General features: G+C 41.3%; 1 protein-coding gene across 19 annotated transcripts in view; it reads left to right on the plus strand.

The window, feature by feature from the left end:
- syne1b (spectrin repeat containing, nuclear envelope 1b) overlaps positions 1 to 14,598 on the plus strand; it is a 91,950-nt gene that overhangs the window by 55,341 nt on the left and 22,011 nt on the right. For 18 of the 19 annotated variants that reach the window (XM_044165673.1, XM_044165677.1, XM_044165690.1 and 15 more), the window contains 33 exons: positions 67 to 404; positions 497 to 641; positions 745 to 963; positions 1,061 to 1,329; positions 1,443 to 1,608; positions 1,734 to 1,889; positions 2,056 to 2,208; positions 2,345 to 2,527; positions 2,696 to 2,833; positions 3,146 to 3,331; positions 3,511 to 3,633; positions 3,762 to 3,944; positions 4,236 to 4,379; positions 4,756 to 4,944; positions 5,239 to 5,379; positions 5,775 to 5,888; positions 5,970 to 6,131; positions 6,568 to 6,762; positions 6,903 to 7,079; positions 8,065 to 8,256; positions 8,659 to 8,790; positions 9,135 to 9,235; positions 9,370 to 9,523; positions 9,668 to 9,796; positions 9,910 to 10,065; positions 10,417 to 10,626; positions 10,928 to 11,029; positions 11,112 to 11,231; positions 11,742 to 11,942; positions 12,086 to 12,259; positions 12,846 to 12,977; positions 13,443 to 13,639; positions 13,852 to 13,984. In XM_044165673.1, coding sequence (XP_044021608.1) covers positions 67 to 404; positions 497 to 641; positions 745 to 963; positions 1,061 to 1,329; positions 1,443 to 1,608; positions 1,734 to 1,889; positions 2,056 to 2,208; positions 2,345 to 2,527; positions 2,696 to 2,833; positions 3,146 to 3,331; positions 3,511 to 3,633; positions 3,762 to 3,944; positions 4,236 to 4,379; positions 4,756 to 4,944; positions 5,239 to 5,379; positions 5,775 to 5,888; positions 5,970 to 6,131; positions 6,568 to 6,762; positions 6,903 to 7,079; positions 8,065 to 8,256; positions 8,659 to 8,790; positions 9,135 to 9,235; positions 9,370 to 9,523; positions 9,668 to 9,796; positions 9,910 to 10,065; positions 10,417 to 10,626; positions 10,928 to 11,029; positions 11,112 to 11,231; positions 11,742 to 11,942; positions 12,086 to 12,259; positions 12,846 to 12,977; positions 13,443 to 13,639; positions 13,852 to 13,984 — 5,514 coding nt within the window. The remainder of the gene's footprint in view (positions 1 to 66; positions 405 to 496; positions 642 to 744; positions 964 to 1,060; positions 1,330 to 1,442; positions 1,609 to 1,733; positions 1,890 to 2,055; positions 2,209 to 2,344; positions 2,528 to 2,695; positions 2,834 to 3,145; positions 3,332 to 3,510; positions 3,634 to 3,761; positions 3,945 to 4,235; positions 4,380 to 4,755; positions 4,945 to 5,238; positions 5,380 to 5,774; positions 5,889 to 5,969; positions 6,132 to 6,567; positions 6,763 to 6,902; positions 7,080 to 8,064; positions 8,257 to 8,658; positions 8,791 to 9,134; positions 9,236 to 9,369; positions 9,524 to 9,667; positions 9,797 to 9,909; positions 10,066 to 10,416; positions 10,627 to 10,927; positions 11,030 to 11,111; positions 11,232 to 11,741; positions 11,943 to 12,085; positions 12,260 to 12,845; positions 12,978 to 13,442; positions 13,640 to 13,851; positions 13,985 to 14,598) is intronic. The other variant, XM_044165685.1, reaches the window with a different exon arrangement.

Here is a 14,598-nt window from a genome sequence, read left to right on the forward strand (position 1 = left end):
TGGCAGCATCTGTATTTTTATACCTAAATATTAAAAATAAAATGTCTTCGTTGGTTTTGTGTAAAGATTACTCTGGAGGAAGCCCTGGTGTTGTGCCAGAAGTACCACTTCAGGATGCAGTCAGCCTGTGAATGGCTGGAGGACGCTGTGTCTTTCCTGCAGCAAGCTAGCCTGGGTGTGGATGTGGAGAACTACGAGGAATGTCTCCGGCAGCAGGGGGACATCATGGCCACAGAGCAGGAGTTCCTCATCCACTTGGAGGAGCTGCAGGCCCTGCTGCCTCAGCTGGAGAACCTGGTCAACCCCACAGCTAAAGAGCAGCTCCGTGTGAGCGTTGAGTCAGCAAAGCATAGGGGTGTGGAGGTCCGAGATCAGCTCCAGTGTCACCAGGATGTCCTTCACAGGTAATGAAAACAAAAGAGTGATGGTGCACGTGTAATATACAGTGACGATACAGACATTTAGTCAATAATGGCATATATTTTGTTTTTCTTAGCTGTGTGGCTCAGTGGAAGTCATACCAGGAGGCAAGGCAGACTGTCATTGAGCTCATGAATGAGGCTGAAAAGAAGCTGACTGAATTTTCCACTGCAAAGGCAGCCACAAGCCAAGAGGCTGAAGATAAGCTATGCAGTCATCGGGTATGAGAGGCCAAAGTCATTTCCCATACAAAAAATGGACGGTGCTTCTATGAAAACCTAAACTAAGTGCACTTAGTTTATTAATTGTCTCTTAATTTTTCAGTCTCTTGTATCACTGGTGAATGGCTTCCAAGAGAAGCTGAGTGGTTTAGAGGATCAAGCTGCCCAGCTGGAGCTGGTGGGGAGTGATGCCAGCAAGGCCACCATCAGTCGCTCCATGACCACTGTGTGGCAGCGCTGGACACGACTACGAAGCGTGGCACGGGGACGGGAGAGAGTACTCGAGGACACAGCACAGGATTGGAGGACTTTTAGAGAGAAGGTACACAGACAAACAATGGGGGGAAATATTTATTTCATAATTAAATGAAAATATAGTTTTTTACTAGCAGCTGAACTTTCATAATTATTTTGTACAGATGGTGAAGGTAAGAGCAGTCTCTGATGAGCTACAAAGTCGTTTCCCTGACAGTGCCGTGGAGAAGGCTTCCAAAGCCACCCTGCAGTCTCTGCTGGACCAGCATGACTTGCTGAGCCAAGACTTGGAGCGAGAGCTCTCCTCCCTCACATTGCTGCGCCAGTATGCTCTCAGCCTGCTGCATGATGTGGAAGTGCCTTCACCAACAAATGACCAGGATGAGCTGCCCAGCCTGAAGGAGATCAGAGCTGTACAAGACCAAATGGAAAGGTAGAAAGAAGATAAGCCTACAAGACTGTTGCAATTAACAAGAGTACATATGTATTAAGATAACGTCTATCAGTGGTATTGTTTTAAAGTTAAAAGAGCATCTTTGCCTCCAGCCTCCTGACACAGTCCAGGACCAAGCGGGCTCAAGCTGCTCAGGAACTGAGGGACAGAGAGGACGTGGAGAAGGAACTTAGCGTTGTAAAAGCCTGGATTCAGGAGACCAGGGAGCTTCTTCTCAATCCCACACCAGACATTGATTCTCTGCTGCAGGAGCTTGAGGTATATCTCACATCTAAAAACAGAAATATCATCTTTCTGATTTTACAGTCATCCTTAAAACATTGCTATTTGAATATTATTATTTCTGAGAAAGGTTATATGGTTCCTCCATTTGTTGCGTATAGGTTGTACATGGAGATGTGATCACTTATCGTCAGAATGTGGATAAATTAGCAGAGCAGCAACAGAGCAAGTACCTGGACCTCTACACTATACTGCCCTCTGAAATCTCCATGCAGCTGGCGGAGGTCTCACTTGCATTGGGTGCCATTGAGGATCAGGTACTGTATCGTTAAAAAGCTTTCAATGTAAATAAGACGTTAATGGGCATCTTTAAATTTCATATTATCTAAATTGTTAGCATATGTCATTTCCACAAGGGAACACCTACAGTATGTTAAGAATTTTGTCATGTGGCATTTGTTGACATTGCTTAATATGTTCTAGGTTCTTTTGAAAGAGAGAGAAATTCAGAAAACCAGAGAAATAAAAGAGGACTTCAGCTCTAGAATCCATGGCATCTCTGAGAAACTCAAAGCAGTCTCTGCTAAATTCAAGGAAAAATCTCCTGATGTTGATCATGCCAAAGAAGAGGTCAAGGTGGGTTAACTTATTTTTGCTTGGTCTTACTGTGAATGTGTAGTCGATACAGTTGGCTTAGAAATACAGAAGTTTTACATCCTGCAAGACTGTTAGCTCTTATCAGGATATAAAATTATACATGTTATTTTCTCAGAGCCTGGCTGAGGACTTGGACTGTTGTGGTCGCACCCTCTCAGAACTGGATGCTGCTGTACAAGAGTTTGGCCGCAGAAACCCCCTGCTGGCCAAACAGCTTGGTGACGCCATCAGCAAGCTGTCAGAGATGCATCACCACACAACACGGCTAGCCGACTGTAGGAACAACTGGCTCAAAAAGGTTTGCTTTTTCAGGTCTCCTATACATAGCACAGCTGTTGTGCTCATGCAAATGTTATTCTATGCTACAACATTAATTCAACTCAGTTACATAGGTAAGCATACTTTATTCGTATTAGTTTGCGTTGTGCTTTAACCATATGGCCTCTCTGTTATCTTGGCTCCTCAGGCTGTCTGCTATTTAGATGAGTATAATGAGATGCTGGACTTCATTGTGAGGTGGTCAGAAAAAGCCAAAAGTCTCGTGAGGGCAAACATCATCTGGAACTCCTCTGTTCATCTGCAGGAGCAGATACGAATGTACCAGGTGAGTTGGGCGTTCAGACAGGCATCCTCATGGGTTGTTTTGTGATAAACTACAGACATTTTGGCTTTTTAAGAAGTGTTATTGGGCTCTCTACCCTCCTCCATAAAATTGAGAGAAGGAAAAATGTAAATGGATGGACATGGTTTGAGCTGGATTCATGCTTATCCACGCACAGCTCACGGACATGTCAGGATTTTTACCCATACACACATTTCATGAAAGGCACATGTTGCAAGGAATGAACCGTCTCTTTCCACCAGGAGACCATATTACAGATATCTTTCATTCACTGACTTGTTGTCCTGTGTTTAGGCGGTCCTTCGTGAGTCTCGGGAGCTCCATGGAGACCTGGAATCAATGGCAGAGAAAGTGGAGCTTCTGTCTGAGGTGCTACAGGTCGAGTCTATGAGCCAGCAGGTTTGTGAACTCAGTCGACACACTGAGGAGCTACAGCAAAGCATCAAGACACGGCTGCAGAGCTTGGAGGATGCAAATAAGGTACAGAGAGAAAAAAAGATTTCCCATGTATTTGACTTGTTTGTAACATTTATGAATTGTCTTCTTTTCTTGTTTTTATTATATTTGACTAGTAAAATTTGCCTGAAGGAGTATTAGTACTTGTAGCTCATACCTTGTGATAAATATACTATATAATTGACTCATGTATATGTCCTCAGAGTATGGAAGCCCTGGAGTATGAAGTTAAGGCCCTACATGTTGCTCTGGAGCAGGTTCAAGCCACACTGACCTCACCAGAGTTGGCACGCCAGAGCCTCAAAGAACAGCTGGCTCAGAGACAGGTAACCACATTACATTTAAAAAATCCATAATTTGACCTGTAATTTGTCATAAAGCACCTTCAATGCTTACTTTGCACATTGTAGCTTATTAACAGTTTCACACAATATAAACTTTCCTGTTTTTGCAGCGTCTCTTGGCAGATATGGAGAGCTTCAAGCAGCAGGTGCAGGCAGTGCAGCTGTGTCAGAGTGCTCTGCAGGTCCCAGAGGAGGTGATGCCCAACCTTGCCATCTGTCGCACAGCGCTGCGTCTGCAGCAAGAAGCCAGTCAGTTGCAGCACGTGGCCATTCAGCAATGCAACATCCTACAGGTACAATAGGGGGCACTATTGCTGCAGCCCAGTAACATCATATTTTTGTCAATCCTGCATTCCTACACAATATGCAATGCAGGGTGTCAGTAGAAGGACACGGCTAGCAGCTTGAGTCACAATGCTGCTAAGTAAACAAGCTTTAAGATGTATTTTGAGGCCACAAGCAAAGACCGCTACACAAAATGTTTCCAGTGAAGTCTTCTGACACCAAAATTAAAAAAAAAAAAACATTTTGGAGGTTTGAACTGTTCCTCTAACATTAACAAATCAATTATATTTTTTATCTAGGAGGCAGTGGTGCAGTACGAGCAATATGAACAAGAAGTGAGAGACCTACAGGGGCTGATAGAGGAAGCACACCGTGTCATTCAGGACCGACCGATCCCCACAAGCAACATCCAGGAGCTGCAGGCCCAGATCCTTCACCATGAAGTACAATACATTAATTCACTGACTTAACCCACCTTTCCTGTGCAGGGAAGGAACCGTGGATGGGTCATCAGTGTAATACAGGCATATCAAATAAAGTGTGACATGCTTGCATGTGTTTACAAATTTGGAGGAAACCCACACAAACAAGAACTTAACATGTGAATTGAACACAGAAATGTTTGGCATCAAATCGAGGTCCCTTTTGCTAAGTGGCAGCAGTACTAAATGCAGATCCACTGCACTGCAACATCTGTATTTATCCAACTAATTCAATGCAATCCTCATTTCTACTTATGACATTCTCTGTACTGCAGTGTTATAGGTGAAATTTCCTCATAACTGCATAATAAGTTGCAAATTTTGTATTTTTGAATAGGAACTGGCCCAGAAGATCAAAGGTTACCAAGAGCAGATCGCCTCACTAAACTCAAAATGCAAGATGCTGGCAGTGAAGGCCAAGCATGCCACCATGCTGCTGACAGTGAGTGATATGGAGGGACTGCCTGAGGGGCTGCAGGACATGGATGAGGAGAAATCCAAGAAATCTTCAGCACAAGCTGTCATGGTAAGAGAACATAATATACCTCATAACATAGTGATGCTGACAAACTCAAGCTGTTTGCATTGTTGGAGATGGCATTGCCTAATTAATAAACCACTTGACTCATTCTGCTATTTCTGGCTGTAGCTTAAAGAGTTAGTTCTAAATAGTTGTATTCCTTTTATTTTACTAATTCAACCTTTTTGTCTGCTTTTATTATAAAATATGTGTTTAAAAAACTCATTGCATATGATTAATCTTTCCCAATCCACCTTGCATGTCTGCTTTTCTGTTAATGTTTCTTGCATGGCGTGTCAGATGACTGCTGGTCGCTGTCACACCCTCCTGTCTCCTGTAACTGAGGAGTCTGGGGAGGAGTGCACTAACAGTGAGGTCTCTTCTCCTCCTGTCTGTCGCTCTCCTTCCCCCATCTCTCACACTGAAGCCACTATAACCAAGGTATCTACCTTCTCTCTTCCTCTTGATAGCTTTTTCCCCTGTCGTTCTGGTCTTTCAGCAAAATTGCACATACTTGTGAAATTTGTATTTCTATCTGGTCCATGAACTTTATTTTTCAATAATCTTTCTCTATTTTTCTGTAATCTTTCCTGTGTTAACTGTCTACTTAAACAAAACACTCTCAATTAATATATGCAATTAATAAATGAAGAACGCAAAAACAAATCAAGGGGAGTAATAATCCATATCTATTCTCCACCTGCACCTGCAAAATCATCATGACTAACAATGAATTTGGGGCTTTATAGAAGTATTTCTTTTTTTTCCCATTTTGCCATCCGTTTCACAACTAATTTGTCTTAACTGCTGATGGCGCTGTTTGAATGTTTTTTTAGATGGGAAGAGGAACACTCACAAGAGCTCCAATCCAAGAATTATATGACCCGACATTTGAGTCTGTGGCCAATTTAGATGACTTGCAGCGCTCATGGGAGACATTAAAGAATGTGGTATGTGAATAATACAAGACATCAGCTTGGTGGTTTATTGATTCTGAGCACTTTTACATTGTCCGATTGGTCTTCTAACAGATCAGCGAGAAGCAGAGGTCTCTGTATGAAGCTCTGGAAAAGCAACAGCATTACCAGGGTTCACTCCAGTCAATCTCTTCTAAAATGGAGGCTCTGGAGGCAAAACTGAGTGAGCCTGTGGAGGCAGATAAAAGCCCAGACAGCCACATTAAGGCACATGAGGTGAGTCATTACAGTAAAATAAAAGTTTTGAGTAGTTTGATGGAGAGAGAGCTTTTGCATTGACAGGGGAGGGAGTTGTCATACATCTAAAATAATGTAAGAACTCATGGTAATGCAAAGTATACTCGAAATATGTCAAAAATAAAAAATTATATTTTATGATGCAGGTTGCAGGATGCAGATCACAGTTTACAGTAAAACATTTCTTCTTGTCTCAACATTACATCACTGTTCCACTAGCTTCAACTAACTGTTGAAGTGGATTGAATAGGGAATGACTGCTTTATGTATAATATCCAGATTAGGAATTTGTGATATTTTTGGTATGGTACAGTCACCGTATCTACATACATAAAAAAGTTAATACTTGGCTAAAATAGAAATGAAAATAAAGTCACTAAATATGCAGTATGCAATGCAATGTTGTCCTCTCCAGGGTCTGATAGAAGAGATTCAGAGTGCGCAGGAGGAAATAAACAGGCTGCAGACAAGCTTCACAGAGGATCTGGCCTCAGATGCTGTGGACGCAGACATGGCTGACCAGCTGGCCATGCACTCCTCCCTCGCTGTGTTAGCTGAGAGGATGGCCACCATCCACATGAAGGCCTCAGGGAAACAGCAGCTATTGGAGGTAGTTTATGTGAAGATTGTGAACGAGCATTAATACTAATAGTAGCTAGTAGTTGTGCTTTATTGATAAATTATTTTATTACTGTATTACAAAATTAATAAATTGATTTGATAAATAAAATGTGATGTTCTCGGCCCCAGGAGCGCGTTAGTGACCGTCTGGAGGGTCAACGTCAGGAACAGGCCATACAGCTCTATCACACCCAGGCAGATGAACTGGACCAGTGGTTGACCAGAAAGCGCAGTGCTGTAACCTCCATTCTTGAACTTAAACCTCTAGAGGACACAGATATGGAGGATCAGCTTGCTGAATGTCAGGTAAGAGCTCTGCATGCTGTTCATTCAGAGCAGTGGATGCAAACATGTTAATTGGAATTATTACTTAAGAATATGAATTAATTTGTGAATATGAGGTTACTTAATATATACGTCATAGCAAAGCATCAGGAATGGCAGTACTGTGCACTGGAGTATTGTTTTCTAGGTGTTCAGTCATTGTCTCTGGTCAGCACACTAATCCAAATTTGCCAGTGGATTATTTACATCCGTTTTATACTTCAATATTTTGTTTCCCTTATCCCCAGTGGATCATCCCAGGGGGGCAGGAACCTTTCAGTGGGTAAACAAGAGCATTAGCAGAGTTAGAGGGGCATTCAAATGGCTGGGCTCCTAAGCGACTGTAGCACTAGTCTTAAGCAGATTATGCAGATGTCTCTGTGTGACAGGGGCCTGTTAGCAGCATAGAGCGGAGTAGTCAGGGGTTGTGGCTCTTAAACGATTAATAGATCCTGCTGCCGGGATTGGTGTTGGTGACAAAGCTGCTTGAATATCCAAGTAGGGGAATCCTAGAGAACGGGCGAGGGTAAAGCGTGAGGGAGGGAGAGTTACTCTTTGCCTTAGAAAAACCTGCTGAAGCTATCGATCGCAGAGTAGTGGCAATGCTATTAGAAAACAACTGTTTCTTCAAACATTGGAACAGCATTCACTAATGGGCATTGTTAACCGGTCTGGACTTACAATGGTGTTCTGCACAGGAGAATTGCTTTTGAATTTGAGCGTGAGCATGTATGCTTCAGAGCATGGAGCATGAAGGATTAGTGGTAATATGTTGCACAGGAGGCGAGGCCGGAGAGGTGGGGCGAGGATGAAAGCAGAGAGAGGGCTCTCCCTGTCCTGTGGCTGGGGAAAGCTGCTGGTGTAGGGGGTTCACCCAGACCCTGGGCCCCTGTTTGTCTGGAGGGTCTGTTGCTGTCGGTGGTGAGACACTATGTTTGAGCTGGCCTCTCTCCTCCTGCTACTGCAGAACATGCTGCTGGAGATTGAAGAGAAGGTGCTGGCCCTGTCAGAGCTGTCCATGCACAGTGAGAACCTGCTGCTGGAGGGCCGGACAGAGACCAGAGAGGAAGCTGAGCAGTTGGCCAGGAAGTTACGCACATTGAAGGGCAGCCTGTTGGAGCTGCAGAGGATGCTACAAGACAAGCAGATTAACATCCAGGTGAGGTGGCTACATGCTTTAAATGCTGACATACACTAATGTGTGTGCATGTGATGCTGAACTTTTTACAATACCACATGATATATGGTTCAGTCACCATAAAAAACGTTTTTTAAACTCTGATTTGCACCACCACCCTATTCATTAGAGCATGATAATACATTTGGCTGACCTAAGTGTGTAGTCCATTTGTTACCTGTCTACCGACCAAGCATAACAAAAGATGAAAGCCAGCTAAGAGAATATTGTTTGTCCTGAATCTCCTGTGTGGCACCTCTTTCTTTACACCCGCTGATAAATTTGCCAAACTTGTGAATCTAAATTTATTTACTGCATTTGATGGTCCTACTTCCTTGCCGATGTGTGTTTAAATGTTTTATTTTACATTGTCTGGTCCTACAGGGCTCTCTGCAGGAGCAGGAGGACAGTGAATCAGACTCCAGCCTCTCTCAGAGTTCCAGTGTGCAGGACTGGCTGGCCCAGGCCCGGACCACACGTTCCCAACAACACCAGGACAGTCTGCAAAGACAAAGGGTACATTTTCACATACTTTTTTTGTTTCCTTGTTTTTGTACTCAATCTTCATTGCAATGCACTGGGCAGCGCCAGGCCACTGATATCAAAACTGAAATCTCCTTTCTCAAATGATTTGCTGTTAATTTACTTTTTTCTTGTGGCCACTATCACATATTGCAGCACTTTTGTATGGGAAAGGTATATTTTTACTGTTATACTGTTGAAAAATAAAATACCATCTTCATTAAATAAAATAATAATACCTTTGTACCATTATACAGCAACCACAGTTATTCAGAAGCTGTGTTAATTATTATATCATACAAAGTCCATTCTAACTGTTTTACATGTTTACTTTTTAGGAACTGGAGGAGCAGCTCGCAGAACAGAAAAAGTTGCTCCAGTCAGTTGCTAGCAGAGGAGAGGAGATCCTCATCCAGCAGGCCTCGCCCAGCAGTGCCAGGTATTTTACATACTATTAAACCATACAGATAAAATTTTACTCAAATAGTAAAATGTTAAGTTAATCTATGTAATGATTCCTGTGGCAGATTATAAATGAAACATTAATTAATTCCTGTTTCTGTCACCGTGCAGTACAACAGAGCCATTTTCACCAGCAGCTTTGGTTGAGAGGGAATCTCAGGCTGCTCGAGAGCAGATGAGGCAGAGATGGGAGAGCCTGAGACTAGAGCTCAAAACTAAACTTCAGCTCCTGCAGAAAACCCTGGAGCAGGACCACAAACAGCCGGTACAAACCCTGTTGTATTGTTATTGGTAGCATAAAGTAGCAGTGGAAGTAAAGTGTATTGACATTGTTCTTGTTGTTATCAGTTTTGAAAACCATTGACTGTTGTTGACTGTCGTCTGTCTGTTTTGTTTTTTTTCCCCCCAGGTATATTCCAGAGCTTCTCGTGTGACCACAGCTGGATCACTGTTTAAAGGAGAAACACAGGCTGAAAAATCCTCCCTGAAGACACTGTATGATGGCTTCAGACAAACAATAGAGGACATGACCACTCAGGTTTTATTATTTCTATAACATTTTTGTACATTTTAAACCATTACATTGCAACATTAAATTATGTAGTTCAACACTTGTCAAAGGAAATTTGCAACACTCTTGTGTATACACAGCCTGGTGGTGGTGAGACACAGGTGCCGCAGATGGAACAGCAGCTCTACGCAGCTGTGTCATCCACCTCCTCCTGGCTGGATGGTGTGGAGAACAACGTCTTCTCTGGCTCAGTGCTGCTGGCTGAAAACGCAGAGACCCAGCTACAAAAGCAGGAGGTACAATCAGGTCTATTTGTGCAGCTTCTTTAGTTATTGCAGAAGGTTTAAAATAGCAAATCATATGAGCCTGACAATACCCATAACCTAGGAATTATTATTTTTTAATATATATATATATATTTAATATATAATATATATTTTTATTATTAAAGTTCAGTTGATTACTGATACAGTATGTGGCTGAAGTTTAAAAATTAGGATTTTGGATGGGTAATAACATTAAATATATTAAAAAAAAACGTTTCTCATTGGGATTCGAACCTGACAATCAAAGTTGCAGTTTATCTACACTATGGATGTAATCTTGTCATTTTAAATATTTCTGAACTGTCCTGAACTTTCCTCCAGACCTTAGAGAATGATGTGAGGCATGTCACAGAGGACGTGAAGCTCAGCCAGGCTCTGCTAACTGGGTCTTCGGGGTTGAGACAAGAGGACCGAGCTCTGCTAGAGGACAACCTTGACTGCCTGAAAGAGAGATTAGGAGCTCTAGGTTGTGCTCTGGGGCAACGCTGTGACCATATGAGGACCAGAGCACATGAGCTCACAGCCTACCAGGTTTGCTTGATATTTTGCATTTGTTGCATTTGAAGGGTTTTTCATGTTTTATTTTTCTTGATGAATGTCCACTATAAAACCAAAACATTGGCTAATATAGTCAGATTTAGAGCTAATCACTGCTCAGGAAATGTTACTTTTTATTATGTTAAATCACATTTGTTTTTATTGAACTTGATCACAGTTGCAAAACACACAACATGACATTTTCTGTATAGCCATATACATACAGTATTATATAGATCATAAACCCATATACCTTAAGATAAATGTTCTTTAAATTGTCTTTTGCCCAATACAGACTGAGTTGCAACTTCTCCAAACTGCTTTAATTGAGACCAAGTGCCAGATCCTACAGGCCTTAGCTGGAGCCATGGATAGACCAGCTTCAAAACAACTAGAGGTAATGCAAGTTTTTGCATAGACATGCATGCCATCAGAGCTTACAGAGAATAAAACATGATTGTGAATGTCATTTCTCTTAGGTTATTGCCAGTGCAGAGGAGAGCCTAAAAGACTTTGAACAGAGGATTACGGAGCTCAAAACCAGAGGAGCAGCACTACAGGTGGATCAGATATCAACAAACAAACTACTAAAGCTCCAGGTAATGTACATCACTGACAGCTCTCACTAAAAGTTGCTTAGTCTGAAAACCATGTCGTAAAAGCTTCTCAGTATAGGTTTTGCTTATTTAAAACTTAAATAATTTTGTGAAATATAAATATAATTAATAAAAGTAGATAAAAGTTATAAACCTCTTATAAACATAAACATAGAAGACATGACATGATTTTAAAAAATAATTTTGGTTTGTTTGGTAGAAAAGTCTAGCAGAACAAACTTAACATGATACCAGGTCAAGGGTTATGTCCCAAGACTATCTGAATGTACCATTAGGAAATTGTCATGCTTCACATAGGGTTACATTATTATTTTACCACTACATTACATAGGTACAATACAATAGGTAAAACAATATGTAGGGGAGCTTGAAAATATGCCAGTAACTCTTTGGCAAATTCTATCAAATATCAAACAATATACAACATGAAATTGATGGAATAATTTTAGCAAAACAAAATGAAAACACAATATTCTTCTTCTGTGTTTTCAGGATTCCTATGAGGAGCTGGTGATGACAGTGGGTTCCCGGCGCAGTGGGCTGAACCAGAATATGGCCCTGAAGGAGCAGTACGAACGTGCTCTGCAGGACCTGACTGATCTGGTGGACACAGCTAAAGACAAGATGGCTGCCGATCAGAGGATCATTGCCAGCTCTGTGGAGGAAGTCCAGAGTCACCTGGACAAACATAAGGTTTGGTCTATTTGGAGCTCTATTAAACTAGAAAGACTTAAGGAATATTTATCAACAGTGTGAAACATTGAACACAAAGCTAGTAATGCTGAGGGAAAAACTGCTCAATGGTGTGTTTGTGTGTGTCTGATTGTGTTTTCTAGGAGTTCTTCCAGGGTCTGGAGTCCCATATGATTCTAACAGAAACGTACTTCAAAAAAATCAGTGGCCTGATGCTTCCCAAAGAGAGTCAGGCCCTGGAGGAGACACTGGCTGAGGCTCAGAGCGTCCTCAAAGAGGCACACAGTAAAGGAGTTGAGCTGGAGTGCATCCTGGAAGTGAGAGAGGAAATACTATTTGTGTTAACTATTATTTTTCTTTTGAAAGCATACTGATATAATTATAGGAAATCTGAAAATGTCATTATTTCAAATGCCTATTTTTCTGGCCAAGATTAAAACTATTTAACTATTTAAATACAGTATGTTGTTTCTAACTTGAAAGGATAAGTTACCTCTGCTTGAGAACTAAATCTAAATAAGCTTTGTTTACACACAATGTATTGGAAAGCTTAAGTTTCCTCCATGACTGGAGAGCACAACAGTTGCTAAGTGTTCATATATTGTATAAGAAACACACAAACAATAGAAATAAATTACTGTCTTTTTACTCTACTGCATGTTCTAAACAAGTCACAATGGAACAGTTGGAACATCTTGTTAGCTGATTTTTAAATTTTCAGAAAGTGGACATTTTTTATTCACATTCACTGCAAAGCCTCCATTTTAAAAAAAAAGTCAAATAGTTGTAATTGTAGTGGAATAATTATGGAAATTTGTCAGCGATCAATAATAGTGGTCTTCATCTGAGGTTTACCTGTCAGCTCTTTCAATTTCAAATGTTCTATGTATTCTTTTTTTGTAGACTTGGTGCCGCTTGGTGCAGGATTACCAGACTCTGAACTGCCAATTGGAGGCAGTTGAAGGAAGTATCCCTACTGTTGGCCTGGTGGAAGAGACTGAAGAAAGGCTCATGGACAGAATCTCATTGTATCAGGTACAAAGTGGCATCCATGCAGATTTTAGAGTATGGTATAATAAGCCTAAATAATATCCATAAGCCTTCTTGTTTTGATGCTATACTGTTGATAAAGTAGGAATAAAAGAAAGTATTCTTGCAAGATTTAATCTGTGGCCAAGGAAGACCAAAGGAAATTCAAGAGGCAAGCACACATGATATGCATTTTTTCCTCTCTGAGCCTCTTGATGTAGTTTTCTTTTACTCTGGGAAGATTTGCTTTACTTTTACTTAATTGCTGGTACCTGCCCATTACCACTTGCTTCTGCTAGACTCTGAGCAACTTTATGTTCAGTCAGTTGAGATTTAAGCACCTTCCTCAATTGCAACATGACTGTACGCGCTCACTTTCTTCACCCAAATCTTCTCAGCTGGTGCTGCTTCATCTGCTTCGTCACTTTTTTAAGATTTTGTTGTCTATTTCCTCTTCCATTCTCTGTAAAGGGTCTAAAGGGAAGACTGACAGAATACCAGCACAAGCTATACCAGGTACTGGATGAGGGAAAACATCTCTTGGTGTCAGTGTGCTGTCCTGCACTGGAGAATCAACTCACGCTGCTGGGAGAACACTGGCTCAACAACACCAGCAAGGTCAACAAGGAACTACAGCGCCTGGAGGCCATCCTAAAACACTGGACCAGGTCAGAAACACATCAGAAACAGGTTTTAGGCATTATATACAAATGATATCCCATAAGGACACTGAAAAACATTATCTTTACGAAGGGTATGTAAGATGGTTTCTTAAAGTTTCAGTTTTACAAAATAATTTTCTCAAGCAGATAGACTGTACATGTGATTTCTGAACTCAGTATCACTGCATGACTATGCTCTATGATTGAATTTCCTCCAGGTATCAGAGGGAGTGTGCAGAGTTTAGTCAATGGCTGCAGTCTGCTCTGGAGCGTCTCGAGTTTTGGAATACGCAGGCAGTGTTAGTCCCACAGGACCTGGAAACTGTCAGAGACCATCTCTCTGCTTTCCTTGTAAGGCCACAGATTTGTTTGTTTTCTTTAACATTTTTCATCTGTATTGATCCAGAGACTCAGGCTCTTCGCCAGCAACAGTGCTACAACTAGTAGACATTTATACAGACATGCTGCCCACAACTAAAACACGCTCCATATTTGTGGGGAAACTTGTAGGAAATGACTATCCACCCAAATAAGTTATACTTATTATTCCCTGTTGGGACATTCATCTGACCCATCTTAACTATTTAGCAGCAGTGGGCAGCCAAAGTGCAATGCTCAGAAACCAACACAGTGAAAATATCTATTGTGTTGCCTTTATCCTGAATATTTTATTTATTTTTGTTTAGTTGTTTTAAACAAATGTAAAAGCCCTAACCAGTGATGGGTCCTGCAAATTAGTTTCAGCTAGATGTTCTATATACATTACATCTGTTGCATTATTTCTTCCAATTAAACAATGTTAATGTGTATGGTCCCTGTTAAATAAACAAATAAATACATAAATAAATAAGTAAATCAATGAACTCCTGATCTGAGGTCAGTGCCTCAGTCAAGGGCAATTGTAAAAGTATTTTCAATACCTAACATGCATGTCTTACGTGCGCACCACTGAGCCACCATACTTC

Source organism: Siniperca chuatsi, linkage group LG15, assembly GCF_020085105.1.
Source record: "Siniperca chuatsi isolate FFG_IHB_CAS linkage group LG15, ASM2008510v1, whole genome shotgun sequence".
NCBI lineage: Eukaryota > Metazoa > Chordata > Actinopteri > Centrarchiformes > Sinipercidae > Siniperca > Siniperca chuatsi.